We start from the raw sequence: 24,386 nt of genomic DNA on the forward strand, positions 1-24,386 counted from the left end.
GTGGGGGTGATGCTGGTGGTGGTGGTGGTGGTGGTGATGGTGGTGATGATGGTGATGGTGGTGGAGATGGTGGTGGTGGTGGAGATGGTGGTGATGATGATGATGGCGGTGGAGATGGTGGTGGTGGTGGTGGTGATGGTGGAGATGGTGGTGGTGGTGGAGATGATGGTGGTGGTGGAGATGGTGGTGGTGGAGATGGTGGTGGTGATGATGGTGATGGAGATGGTGGTGGTGATGGTGGTGGTGGTGGAGATGGTGGTGATGATGGTGATGGCGGTGGAGATGGTGGTGGTGGTGGTGGTGGAGATGGTGGTGGTGGTGATGGTGGAGATGGTGGTGGTGGTGGAGATGATGGTGGTGGTGGAGATGGTGGTGGTGGAGATGGTGGGGGTGATGCTGGTGGTGGTGGTGGTGGTGGTGATGGTGGTGGAGATGGTGGTGGTGGTGGTGGTGGAGATGGTGGTGGAGATGGTGGTGGTGGTGGTGGTGGAGATGGTGGTGGTGGTGGAGATGGTGGTGATGTGATTAGGAACCAAATTTCTAGGAATAAGAATAAATAAAAGGCATGATGCACAAACTACACTTCCCACACTTGGCCTCTCCTAGGGTGGAAAAGGGAGACAGACTCAAGCTGCTGGTAGTGCTGTGGATCACGTCGAAAACGACCCCGTCTGCCTCACGGACAACAGCGGGGGGTCACAGGGTCAGAACCCCCAGAATTCCCTGCAGAGAAAGGTCAGGGCTCTGCCCTGGAGGAGCTTCCAGAATCTCTGAAGCACATTCCCGGGGGTCCCTCAGGGCCCCCCAGCCTCCTTCCAGCCACACTCTGTCCTTACACTTTCATGGCAAGAAGCTGTCACTGTCCCCTACGGGCCACCCCGAGGGGCCTTGGTCACCATGTCTTCCTCGGCTCCACTCCACCCCCGCTCTCTAGGGCGGAGGCAAAAGTGCACAAATTGCACAAAGTGACTCCCTAGGTGGCGGCTGAAACCCAGTTGGCAAACACAGGCTCTGTGCAGGTTCAGGCCTCCCGCCTCCAGAGCCTCTGTCTGTGTAACGTGTGCGGGCGGAAGAATGTTCCATCCTGGACTAATGGAATCCTACCGGTGCCACGGCAAGGGCTCCCACAGCCAGGCAAAGAAACTCAATTTCCTTTCGACCTGAAATTAATTTCCAGAGGAAAATCGCCTTATCACCTTGCCTCGTGATGAGCGTCCGCCCTGCACCTGCTGCTTCCCAGAGGGGCCCCCGCCCTCAGCCGAGGCTCCGGGACGCTGTGTCTACCCCCTGGGAACCAGGCCAGGAGCGCGCTTCCACTGGGAACCTTGCCGGCCTCGAGGCCGACCTGTGGGAGGCCCGGACATCTGGTCAGCTGGCTGCCGAGGGGACAACTCCCGCCCCTGTTCCTCCTCTAGGAATGCAGGGATCTCGGAAGCCTGGGGCTCATCCAAGCAATCTCGGAATTATTGCAAAACAACAGCACCCCTCAGCTGAGCATTCAGCCTGGCGGGCGGCCCCGCTCAGCCAGGGTCACCCAAACATGCTTTGCCACGAGTGGGGGTCACCGTGGGCAGCACAGGGGCCTGCTCACCCTCCTTGGGCGGGGTCTGCGGCTCTGGCTCTGGCTCTGACCCTCACTGCTCTGCGCATCCGTCGCGACCAGGAGGCCTCGCTGATGGCTCAGACACACACACATTCCTCCCGCATCTGGTTGGCTGGCATCCCATTGCATCTCCCATAAAGACTTGGCCCTGAACTCCGGCCCCAGCGTCTCCTCACGTTGATGGAACTGGTGTCAACACATGTTGATATTATTCAGGAGAACGTGCAATCCCCCCTGGATCCAGAGAGAGTTCAGGATGTCTGGACAGACTTACGGGACGGCCCAGAGAGGGTTTTGGACATTGTCTAGAATGTGCTACAGACGGGGAAACCAAGACCCAGAGAGCGAGTCCTGCAGAAGCTGGGGCAGGACCAGAAGCCAGGCCTGAGGCCCCTGGCTCTGCCGCACACAGAGGTGACCTTGCTCCCGGAGCCCCGGATCCTGTGCTGACCCGGCGCCCACCTCCCCTGCCTGTGAGGCCCCCTTGGCGGGGGCCGGGGAAGCAGCCAGCCCCAGCTCCCAGGGCCAGAGTCCTGTCGGCAGCTGACGCCCCACCCCTCCTGCTGGCCAGGGGACTGAAGGGGAGGGCTTCATGCCCCTGGCTTGGACTATCCGGGAGCGTGTGGCCTGGGCCACTGTGAGGTCAGCCATCAGTGTAACCTCGACACCAAGGAGCCAGAATCCGGCCTCTGGGGGCGCGGGAGAGGGCGTGGTGGGACTCAGTCCCTCCAGCAAATGTGTCCCTCCACTGTCAGCTCCCAGGCGGGGCTGCCTCTGTGCACGCAGCCCCTCGCTCCAACATAGCCTGGGCTGGGACCGCGGCATCCTTCCTGGCCCCCAACCTTGTCTTCCATCCCAGAGCTCCCAGCCCGGCGGGCTCCCAGCCAGTGCGTCCGGAATTAACTCTGGGGGCTTGGGGGTGGAGGTCAGCCTTGGGAAGGGACCCTTCAGCTGGGAATGCAAATAGGCTGAATATGGGGGGGGCGGATTTCGCACCAGCAGGGCCTGTGCCTCTGCCTTCCCCACACCCCCAAAGGCCTAGGACAGCACTGGGCTCCAGGAGGACACAGGAAATGCCCAATGACGGCTGGACGGCCCGGAAGGCTGGGAGGGTGTACCTGGGACCCCCTGAAAGGGGTCATAGGTCAACAGTCACAGTCATTAAAGGGCCACCGCCAAGGATACCCCTTGCTCATCACAGACATGGCCCCACAAATGTCCTGCTTACGGAGGTGCTGCTGACGGACTTAGGATGACATGGGCGCTCGCGGGGGCTCTCAGACAGCATTTCACAGGACAAGAAAAGCAGCATCACAGCGTCTAAGGCAGTAAAGCCGAGCGCACAGGCCGTGTGCAGGGCACGAACCCGCCTCTGTTTGCACATTTATAGGCAAAGATGAGGGAGAGGAGATGGAAGAAAATACACCACTAGCCTCGGCTCTCTCGCCGGTGCAAGAGAGGGCTTTTGTGGAGTTCCCGTCGTGGCGCAGTGGTTAACGAATCCGACCAGGAACCATGAGGTCGCAGGTTCGGTCCCTGCCCTTGCTCCGTGGGTTAAGGATGGGGCGTTGCCGTGAGCTGTGGTGTAGGTTGCAGACACGGCTCAGATCCCGCGTGGCTGTGGCTCTAGTGTAGGCCGACAGCTACAGCTCCGATTAGACCCCTAGCCTGGGAACCTCCATGTGCCGCAGGAGCGGCCCTAGAAAAGATAAAAAGACAAAAAGACAAAAAAAAAAAAGAAGAAGAAGAGATGGATTTTGTTTGCTTGTTCTGATTTGACGAGCATTCCCAATATTTACAGTGAAACTCTGATGCCGCCACCTCCTTAGCCAGACTCCATGGGCAGGGAGAGAAAGGGAAGGCTCCCAGAGGTCAAGGGTCATGGCCAAAGGGGCGGAGCCAGCATTGAGGTCTGCCCCCAGGCCCTGCACTCTGCCCACGGGCGGTGCCTGGCAACGGAGTAACGAGCCTTCACCCACAGAGCAATAAAGTGCTTTGGACAGAAGCAGCAGCCAGCTCCGGGGCAGGTGGTGAGACGCACCCTCTCCCCATTCCTCCGGCCCCGACATCCCACGGCCCCCACCTTGGGCTGTTACCCCGGACAGGGGTTCACCCTGGAGTCTGGCCTGGGTTTCCAGCAGCCCCAGCCCTGGCCCAGCCTGGCCCCTGGGCCCCGGAGGCCAAAGTGCAGCCAGACAGCCGAGGGCCAGGCCTGGGGAGGCAGCCAGGGTCCGAGTCCAAGGACAAGTCCCAGGGGCCTGGCTGGAGGGGCCCCGGGCTGGGAGGAAGGGGCTCCCACCTGGTCCCCTCCCACACGAAGCCCTGAACCACACCCAGGCTGAGCCAGCGCCAAGCCCCCCAGCTCCCCCACCCACTTTGCAAGTCAGAACCCAGCCCCAGACAGGCTGCGGCTCAGACCCCACGGGGGCCCAGAGGGCCTGAGCTGCAGGCGGGGCTGCCCTGAGGCCACCGTGGCCTGGGGAGGAGCTGTGCCTCGCTCCCTCAAAACGCACACCCTCTCTGGTCCCGCCAGGCCGCTCTGCATCACGGAGGCAGGAAGCAAGCTAGACAGAGACAGCCCCAGCTTCCTGCCCCCAGCGTGGCCTCCAGGGAGCAGAGACAGAGCAGAGCCGGCCGGCACTCCTCTGCCTGCAGAGCCGTCTTTATCGGGTTCCTTCTGGCAGGATCCTCTCTGAAGTCATGGAGAGGCTGTTTACTTGCTAACAGGGCCCAGACTCCTCCGACCTCCAGCCCCTCTGCGGGCCAGGGTCGCGTCCCCCACTAACGTCCCTTAGCATGTCCCCCCGCAAACCTAAGGGGGAGATGCCCCGCGTCGGGCCTTCTGACCCCCCACCCCCGCCCGGCCCGCTTACGGCCCCAGCCGGTTCACTGACACATATTCACGCGCTTTGTGGGTTTCACCAGCCCCCCAAGCCCTCCGAGCCTCAGTTCAGGAAACATGCATCCTGGGGTTAACGCTTGCTCCGTCAGGAGCTCTTGCAGGGCCTGGCGGTGACTGCACACCTGCTCGCGGGGAGATCTCAGAGCAGTGTCCCCACCCCCAACCCCACGGCGGTTCTGCCCTAGGGACCCATGGTCACAGCTGGACACGCTTTGGGTTGTCACACCTGGGGGTGCTCCTGGCATCGAGGGGGTGCCGGCCAGGGTGCCAGTCCACACCCTGCAAGGCCCAGGCCCCCGACACAGATCTGCTCCAGAAGGTCAGCGGTGCCAAGGCTGAGAAGCCCCGTGGCAGAACCTTCCACGCTGCTGAGGACTGAGTGGGCGAACGCGGGCGTCATGGGCTTAGAGCAGCGCCTGCTCCCTCGCAGCCCTGGCTGTTCCCTTTACTGCCCGCTCCTCACCTTGGCCTTGGGAAGCTGGGGGGCAGGAGGGAGATTTTGAGGCTTATTTTCCAAAAACAAGCCCAAGGCCCAGAAGCAAGATGTGCCGACAGAGCTGGGCGGGGACCCCAGCCCCAGGGTGCGGCGACTGCAGGTCGGCTGGAGCCCTGATGCCATCCACAGTCTCAGAAGCTTCCGGTCCTGGGACAAGGGCTTTCTGGAACTGAGGGACAGGCAGGGGGTGCTCCTCGGGGCCAGGTGGTGCACCCCCAGCAGCCCCTCCCCGCTCCCACAATGCCAGGGGCGGGGGAGGGAGAACACACTCCAAGGACACGCAGGCCTGCTGGAGTGGGGGCACTGCTCCGCCGTCCCCAGCCCTGCCATCTCCAAGGAGGGCAGGAAATGCCCTGATCTGGGAGAGTGGGCCCTGCGCCTCTGAGGAGGGGACACTGGGCGGCCGTACAGGTGGCCAGGCTGAAGTGTGGGTCCGGGCCACCCCAGCACGTGCAAGCACCGAGCGGGGCACAGAAATGCCTGACTTTGACCCCCGTCCCTCCTCTGGGGCCCTAACAGCCCGCGGGCAGAACGACCTGGTCCCCACTTTACAGTAGGGAACCGAAGCCCAGGGAGGTCAACAGACTTGCTCAAGGGCACATGAGTCCTAAGCTCCAGCCCTGGGTTTGTTCCCTTGCAGCCCGCTGCTACTGCCCACAGCCGGGGGATAGTGGCCAACAGGTACCTACCAGGTGCCCGGCAGCTCTCACCAGCTTGTGGGTGGAGAACGGGAAGGCCTCGTTGCTCAGGTCTGCATCAAGCACTTCCTGGAGAATGGCCCGGCTGTGAGTGAGAATGAGGTCGATCAGTCAGTCAACAAACACTTGCCCAGCATGCCTGGGTGTGTGCCCTGGGCTGGGGAGGTGCTGGGGATACAGCAGTGATCAGGATGAGGCCCTGATCTCACAGGGCAGACTGACAACAAACATGCCATCCGTAAAAGCACACCAAGAGGGGGACGGGCCCAAACCCCAGTCAGATAAGAAAAGGAGAGCTTCAGCGGGAACAGTGACAGGAACAGCCTAGCCCTGGGCAGAGACCAGAGTCAGACATGAGCTGTTGTAGGCTGTCCTTTCTCAGCTGGGCAAACCGAGGCCCGGGGCAGCTATCTAACCATCTAAAGCCTAAATGCCACAGGCCCCGAGGGCAGCGTCCTCTCTCCTCACCTCCCCCACCCCGCCATGCCCAGCAGAGCCTGGATCTCATGCTTGAAGGGTTACCTGCCACCTCACGGTGTCCATGGAAACCTTCACCTCCTGGGCACCTTGCCCCTTGCCTCCCTCCAGGCCTTAGTTCACTCTCACGCCCTCCGCATCCCCGCCAGGTGTCCCTGCCCCTGTTTAATCTTGTTATCCTTCAGGTCTTGGCTCATCTGTCACCTCCTACAAGAAGCCCTCCCTGATTTCCTGAGTCTGCATCAGGTGCCCCTCACCCTTGTCCAGGCCTCGGGGCCCTGATAAGTCTCCTGCAGGGCACCTCTCACACTGGTTGTTCTCGCCCCCAACTAGGAGCTCCATGCCAGCAGGGCCCTGCCGTGGTGTGCCTGGCACAGAGAGGGCACTCAGTAAATAGGACTGATTGCAAACAGTCTGGTTTTGCACTGCAGGGGCGGCTCCCCACTGGCAGGAGACAGCCTCCCATTTCTGCCTCACAGGGGTCCCAGCGTGTGCCCAGAAATGCTTCCGACCTTAATCCCCATCTCCCAGATCCTTATGTACCACCCCTTGGTACCCGCGTGGTGCCAGACCACCCCCCCCAGCCCCTACCCAGTCCTTAAGAAGGCTGTCCTTTGCAGCCCTGAGTGGCCGGAGCGGAAGATCCACTGTCTTCCCCGCAGAGGAAGGAGGAAGGAGCCTGGGGCTGCTGCCCGGGGCCAGCGTGGCCTCAGCAGTGCCAGGGGAACCCCACTCGGGCACCAACTTGGGCGTGCAGGTCTGCCGAGCTAGGGCCACGTGTAGGAGGCTGCCCTTCACCAAGGGGACAACAGGTGGCGCTAGAGAGCAGGGGCTCTGGTCAGAGCCCAGGTTCAGGTCCACCCCCAATCCCAGGAGCCTCAGTCCCTGCGTCCCCTGGAGGACAGTGACGTCACCCCCCAGGGCCCTCGTGAGGCATCAGCCAGAAGGCACACTCCAAGCACCTTGGCATTAACAATTAGAGCAGTGATCGCTGCTCCTGTGCTGTCGCACCTGCCCCGTGTGGCCTCTGGAGCTCAGGTGAATTAGAATAAAAATCGTGTCTCACCGGCCACATTTCAGGCTCCATGGCCACGTATGGTTTAGTGGCTACCATCCTGGACCACCGACTGTGGAGTGTTTCTAGAAAGTTCTACTGGTCAGTAGGTTATTGAGCCTCTCTCGTGGTCCAGGCGCTCTGTAAAATGCTTCCCACAGAACAACTCAGCAAGTTTCGCCTTATCGGCAGTGCCTGTGACATTATTATTCACAGGAGAAACTTTGGGTTATTTTTGAAAGAGAGAGGACAATTTGCAAGAAAAAGTTGAGAAATTCCCAGGAGGAGAGCTTGTCTCCCTGCCCCTGAAGCCGTCACTCGCCTTCCTCCTGGAGAAGCTTATAATGAGGCTGGAAGAGGCTGGCCTGTCCCCTCGGGGCCACACCTTGATCTGGCTGGCTGGCACCCCCTCCCTCCCTTGCCTGCTCACCACCCCCGAAACCAAAAATAACCCACTCCCTGTCCACGGTCGCCGTGGCAATGAAGCTGGGGCTTCTGAGGCTGCGCCTTAAGCTTGGAAGTCCAGGACCCCCGCCCCTTATTCAGCCAGAGCTGCGGAGGTGGGGCTCACCTGGGGAGGAACAAACAAGCCACATACACCAAGGATGGGGTGCTTCCTCCAGGCCAGCCCCCAGGCGAGCGCGGTCCATGCGTTACTCACTGAATCCCAGTCTCCCAGCCCTCCACCTGCAGCTGGCAGTCTCTTCCCCTCTCCACCGTCTGTGCCCCCCCTCCTTCCTTTTCCAACATGCTCCCACCCAGCCACCCGTCAAATGATTCCTGCCAAGCCTGCAGGAGCCACTGGGCTGCCAAACCCCACCGTCAATGCTCCATCTTCCTCCTACTTGACCCACTGACCACCGGACGTGCCTGTGGCTCCCTCCTCGGAACCCCTGCTTCACCTGGCCCCTGGGGCTCCTCACACCTGCTGGCCTCCTACCTGCAGCTCAGCATCAGAGGCCGCAATGAAGCCCAAGTCCAGGCATGCCCCTCCACCGCTCTGTCCCCTCACCTGTGCACCTGCCTCTCCAGCCCTCTGAGCACAGCTCCCATGGCCCTGGCCATAGTGCTTTTCTTCCTGCCACAGGGCCTTTGCACCTGCTGCCTCCTCTGCCTGAAACACTGTTCCTTCAGAGAGTCCCAGGCTTGATCCCTCATTTCCCCCACGGCCTCCTTAATAGATACCGGTTTTCACGAGAAGTCTGAAGTCCAGCGCCTGGCAGTTAAGGGACATGATCAGCCCCAATTCTGTTCACTTGTTCAGCAAGCACATGCTGTGTGTCTGCTGTGTGCCTCTGGGCCGGGTGGTGCACATGCAGACCAGCGACAGCCTCGCCCGGAGGGGCAGTCCGTTGGTCCAGGACCCTGCTGGGGAGCTGCTGGCTCGCCCGCTTCAAGGCACCAGGGAAAATGGACCCTGTGGGGGGGTCTGAGCCCACTGACTGGGGGCCCCCGGCCTGCTCCGGGCTGACAAGGATGTCCTGCCGACACAGCTGTGTGCAGCTCAGGGACAACACAGCTGGAGACACGCTGTCCTCTCTCCTTCACCAATAAACATGAAAGCAATTATAACCACTTCGAGCGCTGCAATGGGGACCGGAGGCCATGTGGGCACATCTGGAGGCGACTGGTCCATGCTGACCCGTGGGCTGCCCCTCTTGTTCCCCACCCCCACCCCGGTCCCTTCTCCAAAGCCCAGCCAGAGGGATCTTGCCAAAGTGCACACACCTGCTCAGGTACCCCTTTGCCTAAGACCCTCCTGTGCTTCACGCACCAGCCAGCATCCGAGGGCCTCCCGGGACCCGATACCTCATGGGTGGGAACGCAGCTCAGTAAACGCTCGGAGAGGGAACTGATGTGGCTGGATGATCCACAGACGGTCATAGATGACCCCTAGATGGAGCTGCATCCATAGGTGCCGTCACTGGAGCTACTTGGGGAGGGGCAGGTGACCTCTGGCTGCAGAGCTTCAGTCTCAGCCAAGGGGGCAGGGGCAAGCCCAGCCTGGCTCCACCCACTTAGGGAGGCGCAGGTAATTCCTAGTGTGTATTAACCGCCCAGAGACACCTCGCTGGAATCCTCGGTACTGACTCGCTGTAAGGTTCAGTCTGGGTCTCCTATTAAGGGCTTCTCTGCTCCCGGGGGCTTTGAAAAGCATTTACCTGGTGTAGCCTCTCTGGGTCACCAGCGTGTTTAGCTAACTAACCACAAGGTTCCATTCAGGATTAGGAAGCGGTTCCGCCCCGGGTCCCAGACAAAGGGATGAGGGCCCAGGGCCCAGGTGCACCGGGGGGCTTGGCTCCATGACTCTCCTCACCTGGCCGGACCCTGGATGCTGATCAGGCCCAGGTCCTCAGAGCGGTCCACGAGCTGGCACCGGAACTGGCGGTCCTGCAGCACCGTGGTGAGGTGGCACCAGTTGTGCTGGGCCACGGCCCCGCCCACGGCCAGGTAGTAGCCGTCCCCTGGAAGAGAAGCGCAGGACTGAGCACCGCTGGACTGCGGGATGGAGGAGGAGGGGCAGAGGGGCGGCAGAGGCCTCCGGGTGGAAAAATAGATGCTCTTGCCTTGAAAGTGAACGACAGAGGCCCGACCGAGCATGGCGACCCTCTCCAGGGGCCCTGAATCCCCATCACCCGCGGGATAAAGGGTGGGGAGGAGGGGCTGGGGTAGGGACCCCCCCGAGGGCTACACAGGCCAGGGGAGCATTTTCTGGGGGAAAGGGGAGCCCTTCTCCCACTTCTCAAAGGGTCTGTGACCCAGGAAGGAGTAAGAGCTCCCCACGCCGACCGGCCCCAGGGAAATGCAAATCCCGCCTCAGCCCCCTTCCCCCCCGCCCCCGTGCTGGGCGACCTCAAGCAAGTGTCTTTCCCTCTCTGAACCTCAGTGCCTCCACCAGTTGCTGTTCTCACTCCACAGTCCCCCGGGCCTGAGTCTCTGGGCTCCCCACCTTGGTGACATGGGGGCTCGGCTGAGCTGGGCTCTACAGGCCACGCCCCCTTGCGCCTTCCTGCCACCATCCTCGGGTTCAGAAAGAGACTAAGGTTCAGAGAGGTCGCAGGTGGGAGAAGACGGGTCTCCGTCCAGCTCTGAGTCCACGGCCTGTGGCGCACCTCTGGGGCCACATTGCCACCCTAGCACTGCCCAGGGGACAGCAGCCCATCTCCGCCCAGCGTCCTGGGAGAGCCACTGCCCCGGAAGCTGTGACCCCAGCCATCATGCAGCCTCTCTGAGCCCCCACAGTGTCACTGGTGACCGGGGGTTAATGTGCCTCAGCTGCAGGGATGCTGTGGTCCAGCTGCTGTGTGCCCTGGGCGGGGGGCTCTCACAGGCCATTCCGCACACAGCGGGGGAGGGGCAGCCCTGGGAGGGGCTTCCTTCCGTCCACTTTCCATGCACCTCCCCTCCCGCTCCCGCTCCTTCCCTCCCTCCCTCCCTCCTTACTCCAGCAGGGCTCCCCGTCTCAGAGGGATGGTCCCCAGGCAATCCCTGACCTCCCGGTCCCACTTCCTCCATCTTTACAGTGGGAATGAGGCCAGACCCCCTCACAGGGCTGCTGGGGGGACTTACGGAGCTCCTGCGGCACCGGGAGCCCAGCCCAGAGCTCGGGAACAGGGCGCAAGGATGGTTACACACTGGGCCACTCCCGTCCTGCCTGCGGCTGCTTTTCTCACCCTTCAGTGCTATTCACTCTGGGTGTCCTGGGGCAGCACCAGCCCCCAGCCCACCCTGGGAAGAGCTAGTGGGCCTCGTGGGAGGTGGGCAGCAGCTCGAGGGAGGCTCCTGCCTAGGTGCTCATCCCCGCATCCCCCCGACTCAGCATCAGAACAATCTGTCTTTAAGAGACCCACCTGGAGGTCCCATCATGGCTCAGTGGTTAAAGAATCTGACTAGCATCCACGAGGACACAGGTTTGATCCCTGGCCTTGCTCAGTGGGTTAAGGATCTCGCATTGCTGTGAGCTGTGGTGTAGGTCCCAGACATGGCTTGGATTCGGCGTTGCTGTGGCTGTGGTGTAGGCCAAGGACTACAGCTCTGATTCGACCCCTAGCCTGCGAACCTCCATGTGCTGTGGGGGCGGCCCTAAAAAGCAAAAAAAAAGAAAAAGAGAGAGAGAGACACACACTTCAACTTCCTTCTCTGGTGGTGTTGGGGGTGCAGAGCTGGTAGTAGAGCGGGGTGGGGGAGATGGGGGTGAATGGGGCGCACAGGGCCTCCCCTCCGGCCCAGGAGCACTCACGGCTGGGCTCCGATGGGAGGTCCTGGAGCTGGCATGGAAGCCCTTCCCCCACGCCCAGGCCAGGGTTCCACCATCCCCAGCCCAGGAAGAAGCAGAAGAGCCCTGGCTCTGGCATCAGCACCACCCTCCTGGGGTTGAGGTCCCAGTAGGAGCCCAGCCGTCTTCCCGGTCCCATCCAGCTAAGCCCGGCCTTGGCACCCCGTGTTCCATGAGCTCCTCTGTGCCCTCATCCTGGTGACCCTCCAGACCAACTCCAAGGCCAAGACAACCAGCCGGCCCCAAAGGACCCCCGCTCCCTGGGCTGGGGCTCCCAGGCCGTTGGCCTCCGACACCTTTGAGGCTCGAGTCTCCAGCAGTGTCCTCTGCCCCAGCCCCCGACACACACCAGGGCTCTGGGCAGCCCCCCAGGCTGCTGCCCCCGCCAGGGCCTGTCTCAGGAGGATGTGAGTGACACTGAGGCCGCCGGGCTCCATCAAAAACCCTGAAGTGCCAGGTCTCGAGGCCAGAGGGCAGCCCAGGTCCAGGTCCTGTGCACAAGACGGGCACAGAGGGCAGACCCCAGGGCTCTGGCACAGGCCAGGAGCTATGGGCTGTGGGCTTTATTCCGTGCTTTTCAGAATTGCTGGAATATTTCCTTTGGTGACACAAAATCGTGTTCAAAATCGCACTGCAGGCTGACGAGGCTGATACACAAGCCTGATCACAAGTGAAACGCCCCCTCCTCTTGACCTAGTGGTGATCCGACCTAGCGGGAGTGACTCACATGCAGACACACACGCATATTTAATCGATATGCATATTCATAGCAAGACTGGTACAGCTTTTTTTTTTTTTTCCTTTTCTTTTCACGGCCACACCTGCGGCACATGGAAGTTTCCAGGCTAGGGGTCGAATCAGAGCTGCAGCTGCCGGCCTACACCCCAGCCAAGATAACTCGGGATCCGAGCCGCATCTGTGACCTACGGAGCCGCACGAGGCGATGCTGGATCCTTAACCCACTGAGCGAGGCCAGGGATGGAACCTACATCCTCATGGACACTAGTCATGTTCTGAACCCGCTGAGCCACAACGGGAGCCCCAGTACCGGTTTTTTAAGGCTGAAAATATGAGGTCCACGCTGCAGTTTTTCCGTGTTGAGCGGTGAACCGGGATTTTGTGCTCCGCAGAGCGCTGGGCCTCCCTCCCCACCTCCAGGTACAAACCTCCCCGTCAGGCAGCCTTTGAACTTGATTCAGAGGCTCCAGAGTCCAGGAAAAACACCTGTGGGGGCCACTAGCCCCGCCCCGTTCCCCCCCTCGCAGAGCCTGCCCTCCCCCCACAGCCCTGGCAGGTGGGCCCTCAAACCCTTGGGTCATCAGAGGATGTGTGTGCCACAGCCTTGGGCAGTGGCTTTGCTGACAGAGCTCCCATGACAACCTCCACCTGTGACAAGGACGAGCTTTCCAAGTAGGGAGCTGAGGCTCCGGGAGGCCACGCACAGCCCTCCTGCCCCTTCAGGCTCTCGCTCAATTGCCTGCAGCCTCTCAGGAAGGTGAGTCACAGTGTCCACCTCACAGATGGGGAAACTGAGGCCGGAGAGCGGGGCCCCTGGGCCAGGCAGCCCCGGAGTCAGGATTTCGGAGACCTGTGCCCTCACGGGAGTCCCTCCATTCTGCCCCCCAGCTGGACTGGCTCTCTGGGGACAGCGGCTGTGGCCGCGCCTCCCCTCGGCTGGGGCTGAAGGCCAGACAAAGCTCCCAGGGGCCCCTCTCAAAACGGCCCCTGCCACCCCCTTGGCCTGGCTCTGCACAGGCATCCCCCTCGTTCTCTCCTCCGCTCCCTTCCCGCTGGTGGCTCTGACCCACCCTTTGAAGCTCAGGCCAGCATCACCTCCTCCAGGAAGCCCTCCTCACTCCTCCTGGCTCACCTGCCTCCCGCAGCCTCCTGGCATCATCACTCCCTTCCAGTCCCTTACCCTCTCACCACCGGTCTCTCTGTCCTCCTCCCGCCTCCTTCTCCCAGAGCCCAGGCCGGAGCCCCCTCCTCCCTCCAGGGGGCCCTGACCCAGTCCTACTGGGATGCAGCTGAAGCTGGGGCTCTAGGTTTCCTGGATGGGCTGTGCCCTTCCCCGACGGCACAGTTCAGCCACACAGGGAGCGGCACGGCTGGATCCCTTCTCCTCGGAAATCCAGCCTCTCCGAGGTGCAAGGGGCCCTTTCTGGGGAAGGGGACGCTCATCACTGCCCGGCATCTCAGCCGTCTTCCTTCCTCCCTGATGGGGACACATCCCTGCATGGAGATCAGGCTGTGCCCATGGGACCCAAGGAGTGGGTCAGGAGCTGAGGTGACAGAGGCAGGTCTGGCTCGGTGGAGTCAGAGCCGGGCCAGCAAGGAGTGTGAGGGCTGAGCTCCCCATCACAAGGGGCATGCAAGCAGAAGCAGGGGGCCCGCAGAGGGCAACCCGGGTGTCAGCCTGCCCACAGAGCTGGGTGTCTTCTCAGGACCCGCTCCGGTCTGAGACCGGGAGTTATACGGGAACCCAGAGAGTAACGGAATACGGATGTCAGCAGCAAGAGGGCGCGAACTTGCCCGCGTGGGAGGCATGGCCTTACCCTTGGCTTCTTCTGCTCCAGGCAGAAGAGACGAGCACGCCCAGGCTGTGGCCCCTCGGAAACACCACGGAACGGGCAGGTGCAAAGACATACTCACTGAGTGCTCGGAGCCCAGCAGCACTGCCTGAACAAAGGCTGCCTTCGGCCTGAAGCAAACTCTGATCTCCTGGCCCGACCCCAGCGGGCGCTCTGGTGATAGAGAGCATCCCGGCCCTGACCACCCCGCGCGGGCAGCCGCCTCCCCCAGCGGGGCTGCAGTCTCAGCACCACTGGGCCTCGGGGGCGTCTCTTACCTTCAAAGGCCGGGGTCAGCGGGGAGGCCTGGGGGCTGGGGGCCAGGCGGCTGACCGTCAGGTCGCTTTCCGTGCCCCCTCGGTGGTTCAGCATGCAGGTGTACACGGTGGAGCCTGCGGGCAGGAGAACCCCGGGGGTGGGAGCTGCTCAGGGCAGGGTAACCCTTGTCGGGATGCCCTCATGAGGCCCCCTCATCTCTATGATGCCACCACGGCTGGGTGACCCAGAGAAGGACAGGCCGGCCAGCCAGCACTGCCAGCCCCAGAGGAGGAAGGATCAGGAGGGAGGCTCCTTTCTTCTGGAAAGGCCCTGACTTTGGCTCCTCCCGCTCCACCCTCCCCACCCCACCGGCTGGGGGCAGGAGTCACATCCCACCTGCCTTAGTGCACCTCGCATCATGCCTGGCACAGCAGAAGGGCCAGGAAGCTTTGCTGAATCAACGAATATGCAGATGGGGCGTTGCCTGGTGGCCTAGGGGTTAGGACTCAGCGCCTTCACGGCTGTGGCCCGGGTTCAAGCCCCAGTCTGGGAACTGAGATCCCATATCAAGCTGCTGCACGCAGCCATGGGGTTGAAGAAAAAAAAAAAAAAGAGTACGCAGATGGATGGATGAGGGATCGAGCAGGGGGTGGAAGGGTCTGGAGGTGAACAGGAGGACGGAGACGAGGGGGAGGAGTCCGAGGAGGTGAGCAGGGCTGGTGTGGGTGCGTGGGCAGCTGGGTTGGCTGCCTAAACGGTGTAGTGGGGGAACTGTGCTCCGTGGAGGCCCTTTGACCCCAGTCCCTGTGAACGAACTTTATTTGGAAACAGGGGCTTTGCAGATACGATGGTGCTGAGACGATTAGAGGTCATTACAGTGGGTCCTGAACCAGCATGACTGGTGTCTCGAAAGGAGACGAAGCTGGGGGGACCCGTGTGGCTACAGAGCCGAGACCGGAGGGACGCAGCTGCCGGCCATAGATGCGTGGCCCCTGCAGAGGCCAGGAAGGCTCTACAATCCCGGCACCACAGCGCTGATGGGGTGTGTGGGTGTGGGTGTGCTTTTTAGGGCCTCACCCGCAGCATATGGAGGTTCCCAGGCCAGGGGTGGAATCAGAGCTGCGACTGCCGGCCTACACCACTGCCACAGCCACAGCCACGCGGGATCCGAGCTGCGTCTGCAACCTCCTCCACAGCTCATGGCAATGCTGGATCCTGAACCCACTGAGCGAGGCCAGGGATCAAACCCATGTCCTCATGGATGCTAGTTGGGTTTGTAACCCACTGAGCCAGGATGGGAACTCCAACGGCCCTGATTTGGAACTTCCAGCCCCAGACTAGTACGACAATACATTCAACCTGCTTCAAGCCACTCAGTTTATGGCATTTTGTTACAGCAGCTCTAGTGGACTCACACCCTAGATGGGTGAGTTTGGGGTGGGTGGGTGGGTGGGTGATGAAGAAGCAAGATGAATGTCCCATATATTGCACAGGACAAACTAAGAAATTATTCATTCTTTACCTAGAATTCAAATGTTACTGAGCATTAAACTGTAAGGCTGAATTCTAGAAACCTTATTTGGGGAGAGGGTTCCTGGGGGGCGTAAATGGGCAGATGCCCAGCCCCGGGAGACGTGCTGAAGACCCGCTGCCTCCAACCTGTCCAGAACTAAGTCAAAGGGAAGGGGGGTGGGCAAGGGCCTGGGGCTTGGCCAGGAGGGCAGAGGGGTCTGGTCACGGGGGCCCAGGGCCAGCCAAGGAGCTGGAGTGTCTGGCCTGCAGAGGGACAGGGTCAGCTTTTTGCCACCTCCTCTCAGTGCCCCGGGCTGTGCAGAAGCGAGAAGGGAGCGTGGCCCACCTGGGCTCCGTACCTGGGGGCCGGCTGACATCGGCCGAGAAGAGCCAGTCGGCTGCCTTCCTCGCATCCGGGCCCACCAGGTAGAACTTCCCGAAGTAGGACATGTCAAACACAGCGGCAGCCCCTCTGCAGGCCAGACACTCCTTCTTGATCTGAAAAGGCCCAGAGGTGGGGTGCAGGGGGGGGGGGCTCTGGAACCCGCCTCCTCCCCACGTCCCTGCAGCCCTCGCTGTGCTCCCGCCCTGAGCCCCTCCCCGCCCCAGCCAGGAAGCCCCTGGGGGTGGCCGTTCCTCTCAAGCACAGGAACACTCCCCAGGGCAGAGCAGAAGCTGCAAAATAAGACTCAAAAGCAGGCAAATCATACAAAATAGGTTCTTTGCCCACAAGGGAATTAAATTCGAAATCAATAGCGGAAGGAAAAATCGGAAAATTCGCCAACAGGCGACATCAAACAACACGCTCCTAACTAACCAAAGGATTAAAGACCAAAAATCACCGAGAGAATTAGAAATTACTTCGTCATGAATGAGAAGGAAAACACAGCAAATGCAGAATGTTAACAGGACAAAGCCAGCGGCCGGCTCCCGGTGACTTTACACCTGCAAAGGCTCTCAAGCCAGCAACCTAATGCTCCACTCCAAGGAAGCAGAGAAAGGAAAGCGAGTTAAACCCAATGCAGGCAGAAGGAAAGAAATAATAAGACGAGGAAAGAAAAAATGACATCTGAAAGAAATAAGAGGCTCGGAAATTGGTTTTTGGAAAAGATCAACAAACTTGGCAAATCATTAACTAGACCGACCAAGAAAAAACAGAGGCGACTCAAAGTACTAAAATCAGGAATGAGAGGGGGACACTGGCACCCAGATAATGCAAATAAGATGTATTGGAAGGAATTCTATGAGCAACAGCCCACTGACACATTAATGGAAATTTCTAGAAAGACACAAATTACGGAAGCCACCTGAAGAGGAAATAGAAAGTCTCTATAGATCTAGACCACAAAAGAAATTTAATTAGTAATTTAAAATTCCCCGCAAAGAAAAGCCCAGGTCCAGACGGCTTCATGGGCGAAGTTTACCAAACATTCCGAGAAGAAATATTACCAATACTTCACAAACTCTTTCCATGAGGCCAGTATTGCAGTCGATGCCAAAACCAAAAGACCTCATAGGATGACTACAGACCAATATCCTTCATGAATACAGATACAAAAGACCAGGGCAACAGAGTTCCCTTGGCAGCTCAGTGGGGTAAGAATCTGCCAGAGTGTCTGTGAGGATGCGGGTTTGATCCCTGGCCTCCCTCAGTGGGTTAAAGATCGGGCATTGCCTTGAGCTGCGGTGCAGGTCGCAGACTTGGCTTGGGTCTGGCATTGCTGTGGCTGTGGTGTAGGTGGGCAGCTCTAGCTCCAGTTCGACCCCAAGCCTGGGAACTTCCACATGCCGCAGGTGAAGCCCTGAAAAGCAACAAAGAACAAAGGCACAAAAGCTGCTGTAAGCAAGACAGACTGGTTCTGACATAAGGACAGACACAGAGATCAATGGACTGGAACCCAGAGTCCAGAGACGAATCCTCAGCTGACCTTTGTGGTCAAGCGATTTGCCACAAGGATGCCCAAGGCAGTTCCATGGGAAAAGCGGAATCCTGAACAAATGATGCTGGGATGCTGAAGAGCCACCTGCCAAAGAGCGAAGCTGGACCCGTTTCGCACACCATGCACGAAGCTGCATCAAGCTGGATCAGAGGCCTAAGTACAAAGCCTAAAACCACACAATTCCAAGAAGAAATATAGGAGCAAGTCTTTGTGACCTGGGTTAGGAAATGCCTTCTTAATTATGACACCAAAACCACGTGAGACTCGAGAAAAAAAATACCTAAGTTGCACTTCGTCAAAATTAAGAATTTCTGTGTGGCCAGCAATATTATTAAAAAGGTGAAAAGAGGAGTTCCCGTCGTGGCGCAGTGGTTAACGAATCCAACTAGGAACCATGAGGTTGCGGGTTCAATCCCTAGCCTTGCTCAGTGGGTTAAGGATCCGGCATTGCCGAGAGCTGTGGTGTAGGTTGCAGACACAGCTCGGATCCCGCGTTGCTGTGGCTCTGGCGTAGGCCGGCAGCTATGGCTCCGATTAGACCCCTAGCCTGGGAACCTCCATATGCCGTGGGAGCAGCCCAAGAATCGGCAAAAAGACAAAAAAAAAAAAAAAAAAAAGTGAAAAGACGACCCACAGCATGGGAGAAAATATTTGCAAATCAAAAATCTAATGAGGCACTTGTATCCAGAATGTATGGCGAACTCTTATACGTCAATAAAAAGATGGATAAGCCAATGAAAAATGAGCAAAGTATCTGAATAGCGGGTTCTCCAAAGAAGATATACGAATAGTCAAATATGCACATGAGAAGGTGCTCAACCTGCAGTCCTCAGGGTAATGCAACTCCAGACTTCGAGGTACCACTCCACGCCCCGCTAGGATGGCCAGAACCCAAAGACAATTACGAGCGGTGGGAGGACGTGGGGAAATTAGAACCCCAAACCCGGTGGGGGGTGTGAAATGGTGCGGCCACTCTGGAAAACACTTGGCAGATGCTCCAAATGTTAAACCAGACCCAGCAATCCCACTCCGGGATATACACCCCGAGAGGTGAAAAGCAGAAATGTGGGCCACAGCGGCGGCTCGGAGCCGGCGTGGCCGTGGCTGCGGTGTAGGCTGGCAGCTGCAGCTCTCATTCGACCCCGAGCCTGGGAAGGGCCACATGCTGCAGATGCAACCATTAAAAAATAAAAGCAGGAGTTCCCGTCGTGGCGCAGTGGTTAACGAATCCGACTAGGAACCATGAGGTTGCGGGTTTGGTCCCTGCCCTTGCTCAGTGGGTTAACGATCCGGCGTTGCCGTGAGCTGCGGTGTAGGTTGCAGATGCGGCTTGGATCCCGCGTTGCTGTGGCTCTGGCGTAGGCCGGTGGCTATGGCTCCGATTCAACCCCTAGCCTGGGAACCTCCATATGCCGCGGGAGCGGCCCAAGAAATAGCAACAACAACAACAACAACAACAACAACAACAACAACAACAAAAAGACAAAAGACAAAAAAAATAAAAGCAAAAACAGATGAACGGCTAAAGAAAAAGTGTGGTTAAAAAGATAGCAGAATAGTGTTCAGAATGAAAAGTCATGACATACGGATACATGCTAAGTCGCGGGCGGACCTTGAAAACAGGTAAAGGACAGAAGCTGGAGCCAAAAGAGCACCCTTGTAATGAGTCCGCTTTCAGGAGAAGTTCTGATGTGGCTGACCTGCGCAGACAGAAGGCAGATCGGGGGCTGCCGAGAGCTGGGGGTGGGGTGGAGAAGTGGGGAGTGACTACTGATGGGTGAAGGGTTTCTTCTGGGGGGAGACGAACGTTCTAAAATCTGTGGCGATGCCTACACAACCCTGCGACTATATTCTAGAATATTGACTTGCACACTCTAAACATACAGTGTGTGAATACATCTCAATAAAGCCAGGTGTGTTTTTTTTTGTCTTTTAGGGCCACACCCGAAGCATATGGGTTCCCAGGCTAGGGGTCGAATCAGAGCTGTAGCCACCAGCCTACACCACAGCCGCAGCAACACCAGATCTGAGCCGATTCTGCGACCTACACCACAGCTCACGGCAATGCTGGATCCTTAACCCACGGAGCAAGGCCAGGGATCGAACCTGCATCCTCATGGATCCTAGTCAGATTCGTTTCTGCTGAGCCACAATGGGAACTCCAAAGCTGTTTTTTTTTTTAAAGAAAAGAAGGCAATGGAGTTCCCAGGTGGTGCAGTGGGTTGAGGATTTGGTGTTGCCACGGCTGTGGTTCACCCAGTGGCCAAAAAAAAAAAAAATTGTAACATCTCTTGTTATTTTGCCCCATACGGTATGCCAATGCCCTAGCCTTCCCTTGCCTGGCACCCCATTTTTGCCCTAAACACCTCACCCCACCACTGAACAGATGTCCCAACCTCATTGTTGTTTATTTGGGCCACACCCTCAGCGTGGGAAAGTTCCCTGGCCAGGGAACCAACCCACGCCACAGCAGCCACTCAGGCCGCTGCAATGACAACTCTGGGTCCTTAACCTGCTGCGCCACCAGGGAACTCCCCGTTGTTCTTACTAAAAAAAAAAAAAAAAGTATAGCAGCCCAGCTACCGCTTACGGAGCTGACACTACCTCCTCCCACCCCATGGTAGGTACACCGTGACCCCTGGAGCAGGTGGGATACTGATACCCAGGTGCCCTCAGAGGCCCCGAGGTGTCACATGATCTGCTCGGGGCTGCACAGGTGGGAACGAGCCGGGTCATCTCCTGGTGCCCCAGAGGCCACCGGGTGCATCGTTCCTACTTGGCATCCAGTGATGCTGGTAGGTGGGAGTGAGCGGATGGTGAGGTGTTTACACCAGGGCAATTGGCCAGCATGGCCACAGAGCAGGCTTCTTCCAGGGCAGTGGGCTGTTCCAAAGCACCCCGCTGGGTCTTTGAGGCTCCTGAGCCCAGGCACTGCCACTCTCCCCTATGCACCATCCCCTTAGGAAGCCCCCTCCCCCGTCAGGCTGACACTGCTGCAGCTGCAGACCAAACAGCTTCCCAGGGCATCTACCCAGGCCGGGGAGGTTGCCAATGCTGAGAACAAGTGTGCATTTCATGCTTTGGGACCGTGGAGGCGCCTTTGCGGGGGCGGGACGCAGCCACAAAGCCAAGTTGGCATATTCCCTCCCGGCTCCCACGTCCTCTGGGGCCCGAACGTCCTGCAGGCCTGGGAAGCAGCGAGGCTGGAGGTGCCAGACGGAGCCCGTTCACTCCCATTCCCTCCCCCGGAGGCAGCCCTGCGTCCCCCCGCCCAGCTCTCAGATGCACGTGCCACTTCTATTTCAGAAAGCCCCCCACCCCCAGCGCCTTGCTGGAGCAAGTTTGCTTCCTTTCCTTCAAAACCAGGCGCAGGATTGGTGTAAAATGAAACTGTGGGCCTTGCTCAGGAAGGAGGAAGGGTTTCAAAGCAGCCAGAGCAGCGCGTGAAGCCCCCCCACCCCTGCACTTCCGAACGAAGGGTGCCACGTGGCGGCGGGGGTCCCATGCCCGGGAGGCTGGCCTGGCTGCCTTCCCCAGGGGCACTGGGGACCCCCTCCTGGATGTTTCCCAGGCCTGCCCTCTCTGGGGACCCCCAGGCCGAGGGGCCCACCCCCCACACAGTTACTGTGGGGGACTTCACATCCTCTCCAGCCGGTCTGTGCACGGGGGGCGCTCTGCTGGGGTGCGACACTTTCCAAAGCAGCTGGGCTGCTAGGGGGTGAGGGAAGCTGGCATTGCCCTCTCTGCAAAAGTTCCCTGCGAGAACATCCCTGCATGCCTGCTGCCGACTCGGGGGGAGGCCCGGCCCCTTAGACCTCGTCACCTCAACCCCAGAAAGAATGGGGAGCCAGGCCTGGGAGCAAGGGGTCTTGGGTCTCCAGGTGCCCTCTGACCCGCCTCGCCCGCCCACTTCTGGAGCCAGAGGGGCGGTGCGCAGGGCCCAGACCACGGCCCTTCCGGCTCTGATCTCTTCTGCTGTCCCTGGGGGCCCATCCTGGACTTACCTGTCCCGCATCTGGGCTCTGTGTGCGGGAGCTGACACTGGGGCTCACCACCCGGCGTCGCACCAGGCCTGGGGGCAGCTCAGAGAGGGGTACGCCTGGCCCGAGACCGCACAGCCGGACCCAGGCCTGCCCGTCCGCCCCCCCCCCCCGCCGAGGCCAGTCCTAAGGGGTGCCCCGCCTTCCCTGCCCCCAGGGCTGGGGCTCCTACCACGTCGTGGTGGGGCGGGAAGTCGAAAGTGTACTCGTCGCCCAGCAGCCGGCTGTAGGCGTAGTCCTGGTGCGCCCGCTTCCCGTAGGCCCCGTAGTAGTCGTAGGGGAGCACCTGGCAAGGACGTGGTTGTCACCCCCTCCCCGACACAGGCAGTGTGGCCTGGAGCTGGAGGCTTGGCAGAGACGAAGGTCCCCAGGGCAGATCTGGTCCTGCCCCCTCCGAGCTGCCCCCTCTCGGGGCGAGCGTGTTGACGCTGGGATGGAGGAAGGGGTTCAGGGGTTCCACCCGCGTTGCCCCAGGGACCCCGGAGTCACCGTGGCGGTGTGGCGATGCAGGGGAAGCGGGTGTGCTCAGGGGGCCAGAGACGGGGCTGAGCGGGAGGCAGGGGCGGGTCGACTGGGCCCCCGGGGGCCACCCCAGGGCCTCCAGATCAGTGCCAAGCAGCGGGATAAGGCCCAGGGACCAGCTTGTGGAGGAAGAGGGTGACAGGTTTGGGGGTGCGGTGGCCCCAGCGATGGTTCCAGACAGGATCCGGGCCCTGTCCTGCTCTGGGCCAAGCCCTGCTCAGAGGGCCGCTCACTTCCAGGGAGGGAGACCCTCTCTACAGATGAAGACTGGCCCAGAGAGATGGAGGCTGGCCTCGGCCACAGGAGAGTCCTGACAGCTGGCCTGAAGCCAGCAGCCGCCCCTGAGGCCAGGTCCTCAGCCACCACTCACAGTGGCCTCTCCTGTGCTCTGGCAGCCACTCTCAGAAAGGCCCAGAACCCAACAGCCCCCTCCTAGCCCTGCTTCTGCCGACAGAGCCCCTTCCCCCCCCCCTCCCCTCGCCTTCTTCCCTGACACCTGCCCTCACTCGGCTGGCTCACCTGGAAAGGTATGAGCAAGCCAGAAAATTCTCACCCCCCAGCAGGGCCAGCCCCGCCCAGCCCAGTCTTTCTTCACAGGTAGAGCTCTGTGTGGTTCTGAGCCAGGTCTCTCTCTGCTCCCCCCAAGCACCCCCCACCTCCTCCACCCCTGTTCAAGCCCTGGTGTCCAGGGAGGGAGGGGCCTTTCCTGGAGTCTCTGCAGAAAATCCTCGCCCTGGGCCCTCCAGGTGGCCCCCACTGGCCCTGAAGCCCCTTCAGGGACCACCCAGCCCGTGTAGCCTGGCCGGGGATGGGGGACTTGGAGGTGTTTCGTCACTTGGAGTCCTGGACTCCACCAGGGTGGGGGCTGCAAGGCCTGCCCATCTTTTTTGTTTTTGTTTTTTTTCAGGGCTGCACCTTTGGCACATGCAATTTCCCAGGCTAGGGGTTGAGTCAGAGCTGCAGCTGCCAGCCTACGCTACAGCCACAGCCACGCGGGATCCGACCTACACCGCAGCTCACGGCAACACCACATCCTTAACCCACTGAGCGAGGCCAGGGATCGAACCCGCATCCTCATGGATACTAGTCAGGTTCTTCACCCACTGAGCCACAGCGGGAACTCCCAAAGTCTGCTCATCTTGGGACCAAGAATAAGTTCCTGATTCCTGCTCCCATCTCCTGCTTGCCCATGGATCCCGGGGGCGAGGGGCTTCCAGGGCAGAACAAGCTGGATGCAGCAGGCCCTGTGGAGAGCTGCCCGGGGAGGGGTCGGCCCAGACCCCTGCTCTCTGCTGACCCCAGAGGAGCTGAGGCTGAGGCCACCCTCGCTCTGGCTTCCCTCACCTAACAGGCAGTGGGATTCGCCTTGGGACACGGTTGCTATGACGACGGGAGATGGGTTGCATTGGAAGGGGATGGGTGAAACAGAGCAACGGGAACGGGATTTTAATTTGGACAAATCTGGCTCCAATACCATCCCCCGACTGGACTTAAAGCGTCACATCGCCTGCTGCACAGACCCCGGCCGAGGTCTCACGAGCAGAATGGTTTTGAGGACCCAGGCCCCTGGGAGGCACTGGGTGGGGGAGGGGCGCCCCCCAGGAGGGCACCCAGAGGCCAGGACGCTGTGAGACACCAGCTTACAAACTAAGGCATGGAACGCATCATTTCGTGCTAAATCCTCCCACCAACATTAACAGTTGCAGTTGCCAAAAATACATGAACAAAATTATGAGACGATGCTCTCATTTCTCCTGTAAAGCGGGGGAGTCTAGCGCGCTGCCTCCTGGCTCTGGAACACCAGCTCTCCCGGGCCCCTGGTCCCTTTGGGCCACGGAAGGCCCGGCCGCCCTGGGTGGGGAGTGATGCCCACGGGGCCATGTGCAGAGGCAGGGCCCTGTGCCCACGGGGAGACCTGGCAGATCGACGGGGGCTCGGCTTCTCTGAAAGCAGGATGACTCACCTGGCCCTCGATCCATCAGGCTGGCCGAGTGCCAGTGGCTGCAAGACATGCAGCCACCTTGGGTGGGGAGGACGT

At 60.0% G+C, this 24,386-nt stretch overlaps 1 protein-coding gene across 10 annotated transcripts in view; it reads right to left on the reverse strand.

Moving 5' to 3' along the window:
• Positions 1–24,386, reverse strand: part of SARDH (sarcosine dehydrogenase) — a 64,814-nt gene that overhangs the window by 14,562 nt on the left and 25,866 nt on the right. For all 10 annotated transcript variants that reach the window (XM_021090840.1, XM_021090823.1, XM_021090883.1 and 7 more), the window contains 5 exons: positions 21,999–22,112; positions 16,206–16,344; positions 14,355–14,468; positions 9,548–9,695; positions 5,691–5,784 (listed from right to left, as the gene is read on the reverse strand). In XM_021090840.1, the coding sequence (XP_020946499.1) occupies positions 5,691–5,784; positions 9,548–9,695; positions 14,355–14,468; positions 16,206–16,344; positions 21,999–22,112 (609 nt within the window). The remainder of the gene's footprint in view (positions 1–5,690; positions 5,785–9,547; positions 9,696–14,354; positions 14,469–16,205; positions 16,345–21,998; positions 22,113–24,386) is intronic.

Source organism: Sus scrofa, chromosome 1 (assembly GCF_000003025.6).
Source record: "Sus scrofa isolate TJ Tabasco breed Duroc chromosome 1, Sscrofa11.1, whole genome shotgun sequence".
Classification (NCBI taxonomy): domain Eukaryota; kingdom Metazoa; phylum Chordata; class Mammalia; order Artiodactyla; family Suidae; genus Sus; species Sus scrofa.